This window comes from Patella vulgata, chromosome 6 (genome assembly GCF_932274485.2).
Source record: "Patella vulgata chromosome 6, xgPatVulg1.2, whole genome shotgun sequence".
In the NCBI taxonomy this organism is placed as follows: domain Eukaryota; kingdom Metazoa; phylum Mollusca; class Gastropoda; family Patellidae; genus Patella; species Patella vulgata.
In genome coordinates, this window is record NC_065884.2 from 27097079 (window position 1) to 27119729 (window position 22651).

General features: G+C 33.3%; 1 protein-coding gene across 3 annotated transcripts; it reads right to left on the reverse strand.

Moving 5' to 3' along the window:
• Window positions 1–1465: 1465 nt before the first annotated feature.
• On the reverse strand, window positions 1466–18303 carry LOC126823432 (zinc finger CCCH domain-containing protein 11A). 3 transcript variants are annotated; one of them, XM_050552274.2, is made up of 17 exons: window positions 15413–18303; window positions 14212–14935; window positions 13681–13800; window positions 12549–12660; window positions 11684–11815; window positions 11335–11442; window positions 10341–10430; window positions 10039–10140; window positions 8794–8865; window positions 8351–8479; window positions 7550–7645; window positions 7232–7357; window positions 6893–7033; window positions 5691–5755; window positions 5399–5561; window positions 3371–4184; window positions 1466–2781 (listed from the first exon to the last, which is right to left on the reverse strand). In XM_050552274.2, exons 2-17 carry the CDS (start codon window positions 14263–14265, stop codon window positions 2646–2648), a joined length of 2460 nt encoding a protein of 819 aa, XP_050408231.2. In that variant the 5' UTR covers window positions 14266–14935; window positions 15413–18303; the 3' UTR covers window positions 1466–2645. The 3 variants fall into 3 exon arrangements, with proteins under 3 accessions (XP_050408231.2, XP_050408234.1, XP_050408233.2); XM_050552277.2 differs by having other exon boundaries at window positions 7550–7673; XM_050552276.2 differs by lacking the exon at window positions 11335–11442.
• Between the last annotated feature and the right edge of the window lie 4348 nt (window positions 18304–22651).

Here is a 22651-nt window from a genome sequence, read left to right on the forward strand (position 1 = left end):
GGAAAACTTTTTTTTACAGCAGTTTAATCGCAGTCTACTGGACGTTTAAGTCTCTTAATGTTCTGGCAACCGTTAGCCATTGGAGTCACGGTGACTCAATGAGTAAGCGCTAACACCCTTACCAGGAGGCCTGGGATTTGATCCTGGTGTTTGCCGAGAAAGTTCTCAAGATTTTCAAGCATGGTTTCCCTTTGACAGAGAGCCTGACACATAAAAGAACCCTTGACAGTTGGAATTCGAAATAAATTGCTGTCCAGGCAAAATTTCCATCATAGCACACTGCACGGCATATTCCAGAAGGAATGGTCCAAAAAATCCCACTCTTGCCATTGCTGGATTGGATTCTGATACTTAAGCTTTTGAGGGCGTGTCTCTATTCTTCCAGTTCAATCAAATCTATCCCAAGTACAGCCCTTCGTTTAATCTGGAGTCTTCCCTAAAACTATTAAAAACGGTGAAGTGAAAGTATTGTTCGTCTCCAAACAGTTTTGTTTGCATTGTATCCGTTTTGATAGCCTCATTTGTCATGCAATTAGTCTTTCTGCAATATTCTGCTATGGACTGGTTAATTGGGCGTAATAAAATCGTGAGTCATGACGTAACATTATGTAAACATATTTGGTCCAATTTGGAGCTCTGTTTAAAGCATTATGATATTGTAACGAAGTTAGCTACTGGTTGTTAATCGGACTATTGACCAGTCATAATTATAATTTTGGAACAGAAATTTGCTTCCATTACAGCAGTGTTAAGTGGGAACAGCTCTAATCAAACGTAACACTACACGGTGGACACCCATATTCATTAACCCCAGTCGATGCAGAAAAACAGGGTGTTAAACCTCATTTCATTTCAGATCAACACATAAGAGGCACTCTTTATGTCACTTATTGGTGCTGCCAGTTAAAGGCACTCTTACAATTTTTTTCTGTGGGCATCCTATGGGTGTTTTTCAGATAATCCAGTATATTTCTAGAAAGATTGAGTGTCTCTATTTTCCATATATACCATACTTTCATTGGAATAACTTCCCTATAAATAATTTCATTATTAAGTTATTATAAACAAGGGAATTGTAAAGCCTGCAACCTCATTTAACAGTTTCTAAAACTTTAATGTGGAAATACTAGTCACAATTTTGGTGGATGGGGATAATTCAATACATCTTTTTAATTTAACTTTATAGAAATTATTGAAGATGATCAATCAACTTTATTTGAGAAATATATAAAATTTCAGTCTAAAGTGAAGTTGAATCTGTTGGATTTAACCAAACTTGGTTTAGAATGATGATGCAGTCCCAATTAGAATCACATCAAGCAGACTTTTGGCAGGCAAAATCTGGTTTATCAATATCACTGGAAACAAGGTTACCTTGTCTACACAAGTGGCCTATGAAAGAATCATTTTTCCAACACAACCCACCCATCCAATTTTACATCACATATTCAAAGAGAAAGTCTGATTAAACAAACTGAAATAATAAATTTTATTATCCTCCTTGTCTCTGAGGATTAAACAAAACAAAAATTTAACAATGCATACAGTATAATTTACATTCAATACTTTATGGTGATAGGCTGATCTTTTGACTGTTTCAATGCACGGACAAAATCAAACATTTAAATCAGAATTTTTGATAAGCTTTGATACAAAGCTGATAAATAAATGTACACTGCACTATGACAGTTCCTTGCGCAAAACATAAATCTATGACTGACTTTAAACAAATAAAATATATAGCAAGTTGCTATTGAATTCATAATTCTTTTAAAAACTTTAAAACATGTATGATAAACTAACTTAAAGTCCCTAAGGTAAATCAATATTTGAAGTTACCCCTTTTGTTATATCAAAAACAAGACAATAAATGCACTATTAATTTTTTTAATACAAGAACATCTAATTTCTCACAATAACTTGGTCATAATTTTCACATTGTAATCTATAGTATTGTACTTTTTTACAATTGTAAAACTTATTATGAACAAGTTTTATATGCTAGCTTTAAAACCGGTAAATCAATATTTGAAGTTAACCCTATCACATCGTAAAAGGGCTTTAATTACCGTTTTCATTAACATTCAAAATCAAAAATAAAAAAAATCAGTGATATACACTCTGCTAAGGGAAGTATGGATGACATATTTTACATATATATATTACAAGGAAATCAATAATATACAGAAAAATATACAGATATAAATGTTTTTGGGTTTTTTATCTCAGTACAAATGTTTGTTACTGTATTTACGCAATCCATAATATAATTATTATTGTTATTTATAGTAAAAAATCTAACTGGGCATAAACCCTACCACTCATGATTTTCTTACTACAAAGTTTATAACCTGACATTGTTTTGTATGATTATAAATGAAACTGAGATCTCTTAATACAAATCACTGTGTAACTTGAAACGATGAAATATTTCAATATATGTAACAATTTTACTCATTTATTCTTATCATCAATTAGCACTTTCATATTGTAATTTATACATCTAAAGTTTATACAATCAAGACGAGCGACATGATAAAATTGCACTTTACTTGTAAGGGTTATTTTCAAAATATATTCAAACAGTGTACACAAGCTTGAAAACGCATAAAATAATTATTCTTATTATGAACATCTGAAATTAGTTAGGCTAACAAAGCATCTATATCTCCTAAAATATCGTCATCGTCAGACGACAGCGTAAAGTTTTTGTCATCATCTCCAAATAATAGATCTTCTTCTTCAGACATGTTGAAAGATTGTCGTAATTTCTTTTTATCACTGAAATAATAAATAAGAAAAGATAAAAACATCAGACTGGGAAGATAACAATTTTTAATGTTGAACCACCTGATTCCGCCAAGCTAATAATTAATAAGCTTTCTGTGTTGTTTTGTATGTCTCATTTTGAATTCAGCAAATATTAGAAAGCAGAATTGAAAATAAAATGAAATGAAATGGGGTTTAACGTCCTACTGTTCTGCTCCGAACTGGGCTAATGAAGACGGGCATACGCCATACAGTGTGCTATGAGGGAAATTTTGCCCAGACAGCGGCACTACGGCCTACTCTTATATCGAATTCCAACTGTCAAGGGATATTTTACGTGCACGTCAATGTGTACACGGGACCTTCGGTTTTTCGTCCTATCCGAACAACTAGACAACTGTCCTTATCAGGCCCTCCGTCCTGCATCACTGACAAGGGAGAACCACACCAGAAAATCTAGATGAACTTTCTCGGCCAATGCAGGGATCGAACACCCGACCTCCAGGCTAGCGAGCCAGCGCCTTACCCACTTAGCCACCGTGATCCCCCTATTAGAAAGCAAATCTTTAAACTAAATGGATGAGATCTTAACTATACTAACCTGTCTGATCCGACACTTGTAGATTTTCTTTTAACAGCCAAGGGTATTGGGACTGCCTCACTACTTTGATTAACACTTGAGTCTACATTTACTTTCTCAGTTTTAACATTTACACTTGATGTTACTTTTTTAGCTTTAACATTTGGAACATTTACACTTGATGTTACTTTTTTAGCTTTAACATTTGGAACATTTACACTTGATGTTACTTTTTTAGCTTTAACATTTGGAACAATTACACTTGATGTTACTTTCTCAGTTTTAACATCTGGAACATTTACACTTGATGTTACTTTCTCAGTTTTAACATCTGGAACATTTACACTTGATGTTACTTTCTCAGTTTTAACATCTGGAACATTTACACTTGAGGTTACTTTTTCAGTTCTAACATTTGAAACATTTACAGTTGTGTTGATATTTGAAGCAGAAACAATAATTGGTTTGATTCCAGTCCCTTTGTTATGTAATTCCTTAGACTGTACAACTGATGGAATGCTGGTTTCTTTTTTCAAATGGTTTGAGTCAACTAATGTTTCTTTAGATTTTTGTTTGCTTGGAGATTGATGTGTAGATTCTGTATTATTATGCGAATTATTTGACCCAGACGATGGTGAAACTATGGCCACATCTTTGATATAATGAGAGGATGTGCCAGTTGAAACGACTGGACGAACAATTTGAGTTTTGATATCTTTTGCAGGTAGTGATTCAGAATCGTTTTCAGATTTGGTGGGTAATGGTGTGACAAAAGCTGATTTCTTGTGTCTGAATGGTAGGCTTGCAGCAACAACTTTTGGGGTCGCCATTCTTTCTATAAAATAAATTTAATCATTGATTAAGTTCAAGGATAAACAAAGAGATATTCATTCACAAAATCTCTCTCAGATCACAAAATTATTCCAATTGATCAATTCTTTTCTATTAATTTAACACCAACATTTTTATTTGCCAAAGCCGATAAGAATTAACTTGAATTTAAATTTATTCTGTGTATGGGACATTTTCTTTCGTTGTTAAAATCAATAAACATTTATTTTCACTGCTAAATACATAGATCTTCATTTTGATATCATGTTGTCATGTGGCTAAATACGGATAAATTCGGGTTTGTCACATGGTCAGAAAAAAACAATGTTTATCACGTGAATAGGGGAATTAATATGGGGTATACCCATGATACTATAAATATATAGAGCCAGTTTACATTTGATACCAAAATTGCAGCCCACACAAAGTGAAATATTCACCAGTCAAAAAAACAATCACATAAAGTAAGTAGTGGAAGTAGCTGGGACATTGATCACAGCGCATGTGATATTTCCACTAATTTCCAGATGTCAGTCTTCAGTTGAAAGGGGTGAAGTAGATCAACTGCTTCAAGTTGGATATAAACAGATAAATAATCATTGAAAGGGAACTATAAACTTAAATAATACCAAATGATAAATGAATGCAAGCCAATCATAACATTGAAATGTACATTAAAGATGCATTATGTAAGAGCTAAATCTGCCTAATGCAGATCTTTCGTTTGACCTCAAATGTTATATAAATTTCGTTTGACCTCAAATGTTATATAAATCATTAATTAGACATTTATTTACATGCCATACCCACTCTCTAGAACTTCGGATGGTTTTGATTTTAACAGATTTAAATACGATTGGAAGTTAATGATATAAATTAAAAATGGATATCAAGATTTTGTTTATTACATAACAATGGTAGTAATGACAATGTAGACTACCATGTTCTTTAAATGATAATAAAATACAAAAACAAAATCTTTGTCAAATATTGGTATGACCAGTAGGGGACATATTCCTGCCTTTCTTAGCTCAGCACTTAGTTTACACTTACTTTTTTTTTAATGCTTGCTAATACCCAATACAATTTTCAAAAACAGATTTAAAAAAAAAAAAAAAACAGTTTTCATAACATTCTGCTGGATGAACAAAACCACAAGGCACACTTAAATCAATAATTATGAATGGCAACAGAACTCATGACACCATAATAACATACCTTTTTGATTTAAATCAAACACAATCGGGGTAAAGTTAGTACGTGTTGATTTTTTAGGAATGTTTTTCTGTATCTTCACTTCCATCTTCTCCTCTTCTTCCTTCTTCTTACGTTTCTCAGCCATTAATTCAGCAAAGGTTTTAACTCGAACTTTTGATTTCTCCTAAAATTCAGAGAAAAATAAAGTTATTACAATGGTTTATTTTACAAATTTCCTTATAATATTTTTTATAGATTCAATCGATAATAAGTGGTAACATTTCACAGTGTAAATCAAAAGATAAACACTTACAGGTGATTTTTCAGATTCAGGACTTGAAGAAAGCCGAGATCTCTTTGTTGGCGAAACACTGGTTTCTGTCAAAATAAAAAGTTAATAATTTAATTAATACAAATTTACAGAGAATATTTTTCTATATATTCATAAATAGAAAGTTTACTTCAAAACAAATGTTTACTGCCCAGTCTTACTCTCTTACTGATCAGATTGTGTTCAATTGTAACCACTGTTACAGTAAACATTATCAAAAGACCATTATTAGGATCAGAGAATATCAAATATTGTAGTTGATTCCTTGACTCAAGCAATTATTAATGGCAGTTTGAGATGCATTGTGTAAGATTTAGATAAAGAGCTGGTCGTTCTTGCAATAATAGTTCAAACCAGCGGTTGCCAGGCAATATACACCCACATTTAGCAAGAGATGGATAGAGAACAAGCTAAGAAAAAGAAGCAATTTTTCGTACAATCAGGGACCACAATCCAGAAAGTTATGGTCTGAAATGCACGAATGTCGAAAGGGACTGAGATATTTGGGATATAAACATAATTTCAAGTTTCATCAAAATCAGATAAAAATTGTGACGTCTAGAGGGTCCACAACCTTGATATTACATACTTTTACACTATTTGCTTACAAGGAGGAGCCATTTGTCCGGCAGTTTGGGTCTGACTTCCACGAAATTCAAACACAACTGTCATTAGGGTGTAACGGTGATATATTCAAACGTTTTTTAAATCGGAAAAAATATTTAAACTCTAGTGGGACCAAAAGTAGAGTGTCCATATTAAAAAGGCAAATTTACCTTAATTTTTTAAGCGGTTTCTTGCAATTTTTAATAATAAAAAAAGCAAAGGTTTGGCAAAACCATTTACAGAAATGCATATTAAAATGAAAGTCCTCACAGCTTGTTAAAAGAAATGGAATGAAATGGGGTTTAATGTAACACTGAGCTAATGAAGACAAAGGTTGTTAAAAAGATCATTTTTGATATGATGTGATTTGCCTATACCATTATATCATATAGCTTTCTCTAAGTAGGCCGAGATTGGATTTTCAATAATCAGAGAAGAATAACGTTATTTTAAATATCATATTCTTCAAAATTACTTTCATTTAACTGAGAAAAGTGATAATGCCTCTTTAATGCGATTGGATTATATTTATTTAACAATATGTGAACTAATGATAAATTTGACAAACAATCACTTACCACTTGTTTTCATGCCAGGAGGAACATATATTGCACGTTCTTGCTTGGCGGATTTTTGTTTATCAAGATGAATCAATCTCTTCTTTTTGTTTTCTTGTTGCACTACAGGTGATTTATTTACATTATCTTGATCTGTTTGTTCTGTAGATAAAATATAGAACTTAATAAACTATTTGTTCTGTAAACAGCTATGTCAATCACTCAAATAATCAGAAATTAATGTCATGACAGAATATCAAATCTTGCCGACAACCAAGATCGCACATATCTATGAATTACCAATAATATTTTATTTTTGGTGGTAAATCCTAGACATCATCATTTCCTAATGTAATTTACCTGATTCATTCTGTGTTTTTAAAGCACCTAAAGTTCTCTTCTTTCTAATTTCAGTCAGACCAGTGGTCTTAACTGTTTTTGATTGTTTAACTGATTCTTCATTAACTAGGGTAATTCTTCGTATACCTGAAGCAATAAAATAATGGATTATAAATATCCGTTTGTTATTAAAATGATGAATATATAAATATTCAATGCCACTATACTCTGTTTTAAATATAAAATATGAACCTATATTATTAGATAGCTAGGATATCAATTCATAAATATTTGATAAATGCTTTATATCTAGCCCTTCTATGAAAACAAAAATGTTACCTTTTTTCTGAGATGGTTGTGCTTCTTTATTGGATTTAGCTTTTCTTATCTCATCAAGACTTTTAATCTTTATTTCTGTGACATCGTCTTTATTTTCTAAGAATGACAACACAAGAATATAACTCTAGAATAAAAATGACTACACAATATAATAAGAATGACAAAACAAGAATGAAATAAAAAATAATGTTTTTACGGTTGTTCATGTCTGTGTGGTATTTAGCAGTAAAGATCAGTGTTTGTAGTAGAAGAAAACTGCTATATTTACATGAAATCTGAGATTTATAAAGGCTATATTTGATTACAAATTTAATCAAATTCTCAGGTTTCAAGTTTAAACATACATTATGCAAGAGCTAAATCTGCCTAATTCATGTCTTTCTAAATGTTTCTAAATTATTAATTAGACATTAATTAACTTATCCAGACCATAATCAACTCTCAATGCCATTAGCCTACGATATATTTATTGGATTTGAAGATATTTTGTGATGGATGATTTAATGTCAAAATGGATAATCAAGTCTGTACAACTTTAGTAATGATGATTGAGGCTAGACCCAAAATTCAATCACTAATATCTCGGTTCAGAGTGGAGCAATTTGACTGAAATTTTCAGCATATTCTATCCACCATTACCTATTTCTTAACTATCATAGTAGTTTATCCAATCTCCCATAATGCCCCTTTAATTGAGTATGTTACTTTAAAATACTGCACTATAAACTGATGAGAGTCTCTAGGTTTTAACAAATGACATACATTTTTCAAAATTCATTAAAGCTATATAAGAATCTATACCTTTTGTTGTTGATGAGGCAGACAGACCCAGCCTAGATGTAATTGGTCTAGGTTTTTCTTGAAGAGATGGAGTTGCTGAATCTTTGTTCTCCACGCCTAGTTTACGACTCAGTCTACTCTTAACATTACCTAAAAACAATGTACCCCCAGATTATTGTCCTGTACTGATGCCTACAAAACACACCCACACACCCACAAAAACACACTAAACATGATTATACTGTCATCATTTTTACTAAACATGCCAGATCAGTTTTATCTTAAAAACGAAGGTAAGAAAAACATCATCTTTCCTCCATACAAAATACCTGCAAAAAGATTCTGTTCAGTTTGTTATGGTATACCAATGGTCCTTAAATCACTACCTTTAATTGGCCATCTTTTTCCTATGAACTGCATGCTTTTTCAAGTAAAATATGACAATATATAATAAATATAACTACCTTTCACAGTGGGCGTTGGTTTACCATTGTCTACATTTGATACAATCTTAATTCTTGTTGGCAAAACTGGCTCTGAAAATACAAACAGGTGATAACTATACCAAAATAATGTTTTTATTTAATATAATCTTCTATGATTTCAATTATTTATCTTTTTCCTTCATTCTTGGTGTAAATTAGAACCATTAGACATTTTCTAGTCGGACCACAATGTGTGAAATGACAAAGATAGAAATCCAGACAGCAAAACATACGCCAACAGCAGCTAAATCGTCGGAGCAGTTCAAAAGGGTTATCTCAAATTAACTATTGTTTTGTATGAAATGGGAAAATTAAAAAGACAATAATAACTAATTAACCCTTGTGCATTTACAAGGGGCATTTTGCGACCTCACCCCATTTAACATTTGTGAATAACTGGTTCATAATTGTCTAGAAGGAATTTTATACATTGTCAGCTACTAAACGTTGAGTATAATGCTGCAAATAAAATGAAAGTGACGCAGTTTTGCAATATTCACCATTTGACAAGAAACTAAGACTATTACTTAAGAGATCTAGTGCCCCCCTCCCCTTTCCTTTAAACATTTTGCTGGTTACAAGTGTCGAATCTGTTCTGCTCTCAGTGCTAGCTTTGTATTTGGAATCTTTCTTACTAAACTGATGATATTGCATTGGTCATTCTAGTAATCTAGATCTGAAAACAAATCTAGGTTCTCTAACAATCCAATCAAAAGACGATTCCACATGGAAATGACAATTAAGTTATTTACAGATTTTTATGGGGTCAAAAATACCTGATAATTCATATCTTCACTGTTAATACCTCAAATACCTGATTATTATTCAGCCTTTATATGAAGCTGTAGTTTGATCGTATTTGAATATAATTATGCATCCAAAAACCAATTCATGTCTGGGGTCTTTGATTACCCTTTTTTGCCGACAACGTTTTTCGTGTGACATGTCTGCACAAGGGTTAACAAAAATAAAACAAATTTGATTGATTCTAGTTCTTCAAGAATCTAACACTTATTATGAAAATTAATAGGTATCATCACTGTATTAATTTCAAATCAATCAAAATACATTTTCATAATCTACAAGACGGTTTAAAGTGATCAAGGGCAATAACCCACACCCATTTTCCAAGTTATTCAATAAACATGAGTTTCCTGTGTAACTGTCGAGGATAAACATTATTATATTTTTTAGTATTAAAATAAATAGAAACAGGATTATTACCTTTCTGTGGTTTTTCGGGTGTTTCCAGAACTATCTTTCTAATAGGGCTTATAGATCTCTGTACTACTTTATAAGGTTCCAAATCATCTTCCAATGGTTTTTCTTTAATAAAAAAAAATTTTTTGATGAATATTTCTGTCAAAATAATACTCATGATATATTGAAACCAGATACAACCTTTACACAATCCATCCATGTGGAAAAGTTAGTGCCATCTCTTCCATGTATGGATGGATGGAGAGAGCTGAGAAAAGATTTATGATAAAATTTACAATGGATAAATTGAATGCTTGAAAGCTTACCAAGGCTCTCATTTATTATCTGTAACATTTCTTTTTCTCTTCGCAACTCTTCTAAAGTCTTGACCTCGATAGGTGGGGCACTATTTGTGTCTAAAATAAAACAAACTGACATATAATTTTAGGGTCATCCATGAGATATCTTGTGGAGTATAGAGAGAGAGAGAGAGTTCAAAGTCCACTCTACACAAACTAGGTCATATCGGGACTAACATGTTTTTTTTTTTATTTTAATAATTCGCTTGAGCGTAGTGGTCTTTAACTTGACACTTGAGGACCCGGAGTAAACCCACGAGGTTGGACATGCGACCCTACTGGGAATCAAAACCACATCACTTGACTTAATGACAGACCTTGTGATCTAATGTGCATGCTTTTAACCATTATGCCCCCCCCCCCCCCATGTGGAGTATACATGTAAATCTCATTAGCAAAATACTGTCATTTCGATACAAACATTCACTTGATCTGATATTTGTTGTTTGTTAGTCCCCAGGTTTGTCTTTCTGGTTTTGTTTGCATGTAGTGCAGTCCTCCTGCACTAACTATTAAACAGTTAGTTTCATTTACCATCAAGCATTCTTAAATGTGTAGCCTACACTGTTCGAAAAGTAAAGGAATTAAGGGGGACAACAGCAACGTTCAGGTGACCATGTAGTCAAATGAAAATCTCTAGAAATATTAATTAATACTTGTCAACAGTGGCTTGTATTGGCCAACAAATAGCTAAGCATGTAATTTTATCTATACATCTATCAAATAACGAATCACTAAAATATTATAACTATCAATAGTTTTAAGGCTTTTTGGCAGCATGGAGCACAATAAGAATGTTGGTTTGATATAATCCTTACGAATAAAACTATGCATATATGCAATTAACTACATCCGAATCTACCAATACATTATTTATTTATAGTTTTAGTGTCAAATTGGATGATACTTTAGACACATCACATCATTATCATTGTAGCTGTAGGTAGCTGAAATTAAATACCTGCTATATTCTTTTTAAAACTAATAATTTTTGGTCTAGAAACAGTTACTTCTGTTAATGTTTTGTTCTGTCCAGCTTGTTTCTTTAACGGAGATCCTTCATCAGAATCTACAATAACATGATCACTTGATTACAAACTATTCATATTAAATTGTATTGGACTGATATAATTCTTTGATACTACATAGTCATTCTTCTGGTGTCAAAATTCATTTAATTAACCATTAATGGATTTTTGAGTCCAATGTTCTATCTTTTCTAATTTCCTCAAAATCAAGAGATTAACCAGTTTTCTTTTGTCAGATATTATTCTTAAAAGTGAAGGGCACAAACTAATGAAATATCTTACCATCTGATGAAGGATTAACAACAACTGGTTCTATTTTAGGACTAGATCTACTATACTGATTAGTAGGACTGGGTGTGGACCTCTCTAAATTCTTAATAATAGATTTATTTACTGGAGCAATCACACAACGCTCTGCAAAAAGAAACAAGATTTGTTACTAAAGTAAATCTTTTAATAGATATGATAAATTGTAGGAACACATGCAAAAATAATAACAAAAGACAAAACATAGTTTAGGCAATACAGAATTTGACTTCAATGTATGATTGCTTAGGCTAAAGTAATATTGCAGCTATATATAATGCATGTAACTATCCCGAAAGACGAGGGTATTGTGATGGTTTAGTGGTCTAGAGTGTCGTGATCAAGCTCTAGCTGGCCAGTCACCTCTGACTTGTGGCCGTGGTTTCGATCTCTGGTGTGAGCATCTGTAGCTTGGAGATAGGGGCGCCTTCTCCACCTCGTGGATTTACTCCAGGTACTCTGGTTTCCTCCCACAAGGAAATGAAAATAAGACAACCCCTCAGTGGAAGCAGACATTAAACACTAAGAATAACAACAGGAAGACAGTGCTAGGAATTCAATGCCCCAATAATAATATACTGTACAGTAATACAGATCAGATGTTTAAAATGACAATTAGTAATTCCGTAAGAGAATTTTTATAACAGCATAAATAAATAGATATTGAGATAAATGTAGAGCCATGAAATGTGATGTTAGTGATAAGTATTTTAGTTTCATAATCTTTTGACAAATCAAAAACAAAAAAACAATGACTTCCCATTGGCTGATTAATAGTATTTCAAGTTACATTTGATATCAAGTCTGAAAATTAATATCTAAGTTATAATAATAGATTTACCTTCTATGGGGTCAGTTTCCACTTTTTCTGAATAATGTTTGAAGGGGCAGTGGGGTTTAGCACATCCAGTAGGCTGGGACTCCCAATAACAAGGTATGTTTGATCTATCAACCTGTCAAAGTAATTACATCAATCATTACAAAAGTATTCTGTATAAATATTATCAGTAAACAGGATATACATGTAGATGTTTGCATACTAACACTGTAACCTGGGTATCATTTAATCTTGTGTATTTAGTACTAATTTCTCTCACATTTGTTTAACATCAATTCTTTGTTTATACATCAATAATTTATTGGGCTGTTTGTTTTTTAACAGTGATCAAGAAATTAAACACTTGTAAGTTGGACACTCATTATCAAAATTGAATGGTCAGCTTTTAACTGGACACAAGTATAATTTAGCTGATTTTTGGTTATTTTAAACAATTTTTACGAATTATTAGACAGAGATTTGATATTGAATGAATGTGAAAGAAATTAGTGCTAAATACACTAGATTAAATAATACCCAGGTTACAGTGTAAAACACGAAGGAACATAACTGTATGCTTTGTTTTGCCAGAATGAATGTAACATCAAGGAAATATTTCATTTATCATTTGAAATATATGGATTCAACTAGCAGAATATTTTTTATAAAAAGGCCCTAATATTGGTATCTCTGCAATATTCTAACATTGTGGCAAAATCCCTAAAATTAATCAATAATTTATAAGATTGTCAGTAGATTTTAATTTAACTCATTAAATAACCTTAATACCCATAGAAAGCAGATTTGAAATCAATATTTTATAGAACTAACTGCATGTATTTGACCTCAAGCTCAAATGAGGGCATCCATAAATTACACAGCTGATCCCATCTGGTCAATTAATCAATAACACTATTTAGTCTCTATATAATAAGTTGGCAGGCAACAGAAACTACTGTATATCTGACAATTATAATTGGAAATGGTGAAAATCAATTAGCTTCCATGTCTTTGTAACCTATACACTATGTACAATTTGAGACTCAAGAGAATTGGAGCACCGACAAGCAATTGTGGATGACCAATAGAAGGAAGGGTGGATAACAATATGACCATATTTCAATGTGGGTTTATAAAAATTAACCTCTTAACTTACACTTATTTCCATATGCCTAAATCTACAAGAGGGTCTGGCACAATGTCCAGCTTTCCACAGTGAACAGGATGTTTCATTTCCTCTTGCTTCAGGGACATGTCGATATGGGCACATGGTACCCTAAAAATAAAAAAAAACATACACCAAAAATTCTAATAATTTGGGTTATGCACACACAATTTACTCAATTGTATTCTAAATATCAATCAAGTTCCAGTCATCGTAATCATACATGCTGATAACTATTTCTTCTAATTACTAACTAAATATTTAATTGCTTGTTGGTTTACATAACTGGCTGGATTAATAGTCTCTACATAAAAGTAATGCATACATGTAATATATCCCAAGCTTCTATGCCCATGTTAACGTCACATCATCAAACTGTCTTTGGATATGAAGATTTCCTGCAGAATTCAACTGGTTCCCGTTGAGGCCAAAAGCGAAATTACTGATCACATTGTGTTTAAAGGGAGACATTAAAATTATGTAATAAACCAAAATGGTAAAATGAATATTTAAAGTACCAACCTTGTTACAGCTTGAGTAGTAATAAAAATAACAATCATCTCCATATAAAGACATTCTATTGGTATTCGTCTCTTATCTTCTAAGCTTCTTGGCGTAAAGTCGGGCAATTCAAATACCCCACTTGTTTCCTACTGTATCTTGTTAACAGGCGGTTGGTGCATTAACTAACTGGTATTCGTCTCTTTCTAATGGGGGTTTCAATTTCTTCTTTTTTTGATGACTTTGAACTAGCTTGTGGCTTTTGAATTCTTTGAACTGGAGTTGTAAACAATTCTTAATAATGTTCTTGGAACAGATTATAGTTACTGTACTTTAACTTGCGAAAATTGATGTTTGGGACATGACATAAACATTTAATTGATGTCTCTCATAATGTATATAAGAGCTAACTAATCTGGATGAGAGTGTGGGTGACTTTCTGGATAAGGAGATCTTATTAACACAGCAGTATATACTAATTTTGATCAGAATTTGGAATGATTTTCAGAAATTAAATAGGTTGATGTTACACACAAAGCCACTTGTCCTGGAAATGCAAGATATTATTCACTGTGTGAACCCATTCAAGTCTATATTTGAATGTAAAGTTTTTGCTTTTTTTTAATAAGTGTCCAATAAAAAGATGGAAAATAAGATGTGAGTAACAGATCTTTCATCTCACTAAGGACCAATCTGGACTCCAGAAACTAGTATTTCAATCAACCCCTCAATTGTAACACCTTTCCTGAAATTGTAGAAATATAATGAAAAATACAATGGAGAAAATACATGTATATAAAAAATGTAAGGAAAGATAAAATAAGAATTTTTTTTTCAAATTTTCTACTCTAAATTTCCTTTAAATATGCATTCCCAAGAAAATAGTCATAGGGTAGTTATTCTAGAAAAATACTAGATGATGTAAAAAGGGGCACTTGGTTTTGTTGATCAAATTGCTAGTGGTTGTCAAAACACTGTCAGATTTTGTGATTAAACAACCGAAAAAGAAGTTGGCTGAGTCTAATCCAAGAATTTACTTGGGCTTTGATATTTATGATACATTGTAAAGGACAGCGAGTAACGACAAAGAGATTTGAGGCAAACTTTTGATTAACAGATAAGTTAGATGGAATGTTTTTTATTCCAAATATACCATCAAATCCGACAGATTGTACATGGAAAGGATCTTTGAGGATATGTGTAAACAAAGTGTTATACTTACGACTAAGAACTTTCATGTTCTGCTTGGCTCCACCATTAGTATTTCAAACTTTTTAATTTGGTGAAGCCATTTAAATTTCTTCTAATCTTCAAGTCAGCTACAACCCCCACCCCCGTCCAACTTTATTTGTCCAATTATTTAATATTAAGAACTTCCCAATCACCCAGTCCCGCCCTATTGTCCCTTTTCTACTTTGTAATTTGATCACAATTATACACACATGAAAATGACAAGAGAATCACTGTACTTGTAGAAACTGTTGTGATTACTTTACAATATTGATACAAGGTTTTCAATTAGACTATGTGTACTTTAGGACAAATGAGAGTTAACAAAAACTTGCAGAAAAGTAACTTGATTGGAATCAACCGATGAATAAGACCAAATATAGGCCTTGGAAATAAATTATGCAATGCGATCAAGATAAGTATGTTTATATAAATTTTCAATGTAATGAAAGATTTCATATGTCAAGTACATGTACCCAAGAGTAATAATTTTATAAGTTCATTGTGTGTGTATTAAGCAAAGGACCTCAAAATGGCATCATGAACATGAATTGGAGTCTAAAACACTACATAATCACACTATATTTGTGTAACTAATTTCAAATTTGTGGCAGTCTTTTCGTACCAAACTATTCCAAATATCATTAATAAAATCAGAGAGAACTGACAATTTAGTGATTACTACTGGTAGTCACATTTTACCTCCAATTTGTAACAAATATTTCCAAAATACAGCATCAAGATAGTTAAGATACCAATGGCAATGCATACATATTTTAATATGCTTTGTTTCAAGACACAATAACCCATCAAGCATTGTTTGTTCAATATAAAATATCACTAATTCAGCTACTGGCAAGTTCATCTCAAACCACAGAAGTAAAAGCGTGTGTCATTATTTACCCAAACTTACAAATCAACAGTACACACTAAAAATCAGGAGACAAAACATAAAGTACTGGTATACAAATAATCAACAGACATCAAAGATATAAGATCACCAAACCACAAGACGTTGTCTTATTGACATTATAAGAAAGTTGATTTCACAAACTAGGCCTAATCTATATTATTATTTTTTTACAGATCAAGACATGTACCAGGTACGTGTACTGAATTTGCTTTTCATAACAAATATTGATGGAATATTTGGCTTCAATCTATGTATTTGGGAAACATACTGTACAAGGAATAGTAAAATTGCAATGAAGGCCTTAATGAACATATTGAAAAAAGTATTGTTAGTGAATTAAGCCATTTCCTTTGCAATTGCAAAATTAACTTTCAGAGTAATGGCACAAAATTCAAAAAAATTTAAATAGTGTGACCAATTTCATATCCATTTCTATTAATGGTGATAAATTTAGAAAAATAAATCAAAATGCACACAGACCAATAGCGATAACCAATAGTTAGGACACACGAACCAAACGAACATACCAGCAGTCTTTTTTTTTTTTTTAACTTTTTCAGGAAAACATGATATATTCGGTCTGGTACTTCATTTCAAAATTTCCAGTTATAGTTATTGACTCACGGGGCAGAATAAATACCCACAACTAAATTTTATAATGCAAATTTGCAACATATGAAAAGGCGTGAGCTCAGACACAAGCACTGAATTTAATTCTCATACTGAGTCTAAGATCACTGTAGTTTTACATTGAAATGTGTCAACAGTTCTGGTTCCTTTTAGTCATAATTTATAATTATGAAAATAGTAGTAGTAGTACAGTCTGTAATATTAGTAGGCCTAGTAGGCTAGTAGTTTTTCTAACATCTAGTACTACATGTAGTAGATCTAGTGCTAACAATACAATTATGGTTTCTTCCAGACCATTTTCTGATATCATGTCTAATCATTAAACATAGATTATGCAAGAGCTATATCTGCCTATTGCAGATCTTCTTTTGGCCTGAAATGATATCTAAATTATTAATTAGACATCAATAAACTTATCCAGACCATAATCAACTCTCGATGTCATCGCTAGCCTGCAATGTTTATTGGATTAGGTTCCGATTTGCTGTTCGACTGCCATTCTTAATTTAATCTTGAAATGGATAATCAAGACAATGTTTTTTTATCATACAGACTTTAGTAATGATAATCGCGGCTAGGCCAAAAATTCAATCGCTAAAATCTCGGATCAGAGTGGATTAATTTTACTGAAATTTTCAGCAAATTCCCTTTACAATAATTATTAATTAGACATCAATAAACTTATCCAGACCATAATCAACTCTCGATGTCATCGCTAGCCTGCAATGTTTATTGGATTAGGTTCCGATTTGCTGTTCGACTGCCATTCTTAATTTAATCTTGAAATGGATAATCGAGACAATGTTTTTTTTATCATACAGACTTTAGTAATGATGATCGCGGCTAGGCCAAAAATTCAATCGCTAAAATCTCGGATCAGAGTGGATTAATTTTACTGAAATTTTCAGCAAATTCCCTTTACAATAATTACATTGTCATTAGATCTATCTAGTTTTTAATTATTATAGTGAGAACTGCCAGCTCTTTATCTAATCTCCCATAATGTATCTTTAAGTAAACCTCAAGTTACGCCATAAAGATGGAAACGCGACGTGATTGAATAATACGCAGTTATTCGGTTATAAAAGTAGGTCAAAATAACGGAAGCCATGGTACTACTTGCAAATCCGACATTTTTGTGTTGACAAATTTTACCAGAAAACATGACCAATAAAGGGGCTATATTGGACGTTTGAAAGCGTCAAAATATGTTAAACCAATCTCTAGACACTAGTGAACAACCTCCTATCAAACTTTTCTTCCCAATATCCGACAACAATGATATATCAAATTAAAAAGAATAGCTCTCTTCTAAATTTACCTTTCCAGACAATGCCCCAAGTACTACGTCACTAGTGGTTTATTTATAGATCAGTATACGTCACCAGCAAGTGCTTTTTTCACGAATATCCAGACCCTAATTTTGCAAAATTAAGATCGTTTAAATAACCCGAAAAGTTTGTTTGACTAAAATGGAAATTTAAATATATTCGTTGTTTTTATTTTTCAAATTAGACAAAGGTTGATAATCTGTTCACCATTGTCACCAAATAGTTTTAGTTTGAAGTACACATTCATTTAAGCCTTTCGGATAGTATATTATTTAATTATAAGTTTTTATGATGTCTCGGTCCAGAACCCCCTAGTCTTCAATCGTGACAACGAATTAGGATTAATTTTTTAAAAATATATATATTTTACAAAAAAAATAATAAAATAAAGAGTGTTGGATATTGAACTGGCAATGCAATCAAATGGATTTTTGAAATGGGTGTCAACATCTTGTTTTAGGACTAGTTACCTCCCTTAGACTTTGTCTATAAGACCGGATAATCTAGAAACTAGTGGTGACGTCACGGCCACTCTATGGAACATTTCTTTTAAGCAATGCATGCTCCCCAATCTCCATCAGACAATGATAGGTAATCAGTCTTGGAGCTATTAGAAATGTCCACGTAGATTTCCAGTCGGATTATAAAGAAGCCCATGAACAAATTTCAGTGTAATTAATAGGTGACACTGACTTACGGTAACTATATCCTTTATCGTCTGCAGTGGATGCCGAATATTGAGAAATTTCCAATTCATCATATTATATTTGTAAATACTGAAAGCGTTTTTTGACTGATAACCCTTTTAGAGATTCAATTTGATAAGCTTATTGTTTGCAAGAGATTAACAATACCATAATTTAAAATGTTTAAAGATACATTAGTTAAGAGTTTAATAAAGAGGTGGTCATTCTTGCTATAATAATTCAAAAATAGACGATAAAAAAGAAAATATTAAACATTTCAGTCAAATTACTTTATTCTGAACAGAGTTGTCACTGTTGGAAGTTTGGGCTAGAAATAGGCATCAACTGTGTCCGCGCCGTCTACGAGAATTGCCAATCGTTTAATTGACAGACGATATTCTCGCTTATCAAGTAACATTGTCAATGGCTATGATACCCTCGCTTGGTAGGCCTTTCATCATCAGTTTCCGGCAGTGACTAATGGTAAACGTTAGCTTGGTCGGCCAATTCTTGATTTAATTCTAAATGGACGACTGTTTAAATCCAAGCTGTACCCAAGCCATCCGCTGGCCTACAGAATTGATTTTGAGCTTGTCATGTAAATAAAGGTTTAATTAATAATTTCTATAACACCTGTAGCCTAAATAAAGACTTGCAATAGGCAGATTTAGCTCCTGCATAATGTATATTTAAAATCAGTATAATTTTGGATTATAATTTTTATTGCATATAGCTTTACAGAACAGTATAGCCGATCAGTTTTTACATGTGGTTGGCAAAAGGTAGGCCTATATTTTGCCAACCCATTACATTTTTCGAGCGATATTTTGACATATGTAGGGCCTACTCTTCTTATTCATTCTTCTATTTAAAGCTATTTTTTGGGTAGTCTCCAACAATGAATCCATATGTACAGACATGTATATTTCAGCCGACAAGAGTAGGTAGGTATATTCCGTAGATAGGGCCTACGCGAAAATATTTTATGGTGCCTATACCAAGGCATCCATCCATCAAATACAAATTATCAAAAAGAATAACAGTCATTATGCTCATTATACATTGCATGTATTGCATTAGTTTACATTAGATACATGTAGGTGACAGAATTAGGGTAGAAATGGTTCCACTACTGTCCCAATGTCTTCCGTCTTACTCCAGCCACAGTTTAGCGCCACAATATTGTAGCTAGGTATAAGGGCTACATTAACATAGCTTTTTTACTAGATTTGAAATTTGCGAATTTAGCAATGATGCCTTCTAAGTCTATGCCTCTGGTCAAGTCTGACTCAATTGTCAATAGCGATAAGTCACATAACTTCTCTTGTCCGACAGTCGAACGAAGCTGGTTCTTCACACGTTTAGTAGGTCTACCATGAACCTTATAATACATGGACCTTATGGCGTTGCATTAAAGTGCAGTTATCTGTAATTGTTATACTAGCCCTACTGTACTGTAAATTATATTTAATAAAAGAAACACAGCAAAGTATAGGCCTATTTAATATTCCATAGCAGGCCCACGAAGCCGGCGACCAACGTGCCCATCTCAGTATGGGCGCCACATAAAAGCGAGTGGCATTGGTTGGGCACCCACGACCAGATTGGCGGGGCGCCCAACCAATCTCACTTGGTTTTATGGGCGCCTCGCCAATCATGTTATATATGAGGCGCCCCTTAAATGGTGAGGCAACTAATATAATGACTCACACGATTAACACCACAACTTGATTGATGGGGCGCCCAAAACGGTTTGATCTGTGGGGTGCCTTATCCCGAGGGGCACCCATAATGACATGATTGGTGACATGACATAATGACAATATATAATTGTGGGGCCGCACGTAATGCATAATGCCTTCTAAGATTGGTTGGGCGCCCGCGACTTGACCAATGGGGCGGGGCACCCATAATGCCGAGTGAGATTGGTTAGGCGCCCAAAAGGGCGTGATAATCTTCAAAATTCCAACAAGTCGCATTCTAACCCGATCCCGAACTTTCCGCTTTTTTCATAAATTATTACAGGTACGTTAAAGTCGTATTCCCTCCTTCAAATTTTTATAATGTTCATATGGAAATATCATAATACGCCAATATCACAAGTTCAGCCTCAAAATATTCCATTAATAACATAAAAAAAAAACATTATATATATATATATATATATATATATATATATATATATATATATATATATATATATATATATTTAATAAAATCAACGTTTATACATGTGGCCTCTCTCGGGTAGGTCCGTGCTTTTAGTTCGGTATAGGCCTGGCCTATCGGTAGCTAAAAACCAACTCTTCATTTATTTTTGATAAAATCCTATGCCAGTTTTTTCAATGACTCCTGAAATATCGTGTATCATACCTATAGAATGCAACTGTACTACAGATTTGTTTAATAACTTGGGACTCCTTGAAGCTTCGTAAACTTTTCCTCTCCCCCCCCCCTCGCCCCCCCCCCCCCACACTGCTAAAGTCCCTTATGTTAACCCGAAATGACCTAGAATCTGGTTATTCCTGTCTACGCCGATAATATTTATTGCGCATGCTCTCCTCCAGATAAGAATATGTTGCAAATCAAATAGCACCGGAACGCATTATGGTACACGATTCGTGCACCAATGGTAAAATGTTTATTTTGTCTTAAATATTGGATATCTGTGGTGGCTGAAATCGTCCATTTAGATCGGCGGGTTTCTAGATACAACGCGAGAGTCGCCGTTAAGCCAGCGCGACGAAAAGGTGCCGATCGGCGACTTTTTCGTCGTACTAGCTTAACGGCGACCCGCGACTTTCACAACACGAGAGTCGCCGTTAAGCCACGCGACGAAAAAGTCGCCGAAAAAATCGGCGACTTTTTCGTCGCTCTGGCTTAACGGCGGCTCTCGCGTTGTATCTAGAAACCCGCCGATCTAAATGGACGATTTCAGTCTTCCCCTTACGGTATAAATTCCAGAATTTGGAGAGACCAATAGAATAGCCCCTTGCGTTGTAAACAAATAAATGCACGTGTTACTATTGAGCTGAAGTCAGCGGACACTACGTTCAACGGACGTTTTATGACCTTGACCCTCATCGTCGAAAGCTGCGGTTAACAAAACACAATGTTTAGACGTTAACAAACGCCCGCACTACTATTTAAACCATTGAAGATACACAATAATTGGCATGAAATAAAACAGTCTTTATCCCCCACTTCTGTAGCACCATAAATAATTTCTGAAAGTCACTTGAATATACCACAAAACAGGTTGAATTAATTACCGGTATAAACCGCAAAACAACGGAATATACTGATCTCCTTTTTCTATCGATTTTCATTTACCAAACATAAATGTTTCTTTTTTTTCCTCAGCCAAGCAATGCATTACATGGCACCATAGAATATTTCTGAAAGTCCTTGAAATAGTATGAAATACGTCCCGAAAAAGCACTATTCCTCCTCCCCCCCCCCCCCATCACGCTTTTTTGGCAATTGTGATTTACCAAACGTCCGCTGCTATTTTATTTCCTTGAGCCACCCAATACATGGCATGGAATGAACGAGTGTTTATCCCTCTTTCAGGTGGCACCCTAGATTATTCCTTAAAGACCTCGACTTAGTCTGAAATCGGTCCCCGAAAAGCACTACCCCACCCCGTCTTTATTTTTTCAATTCCGTTT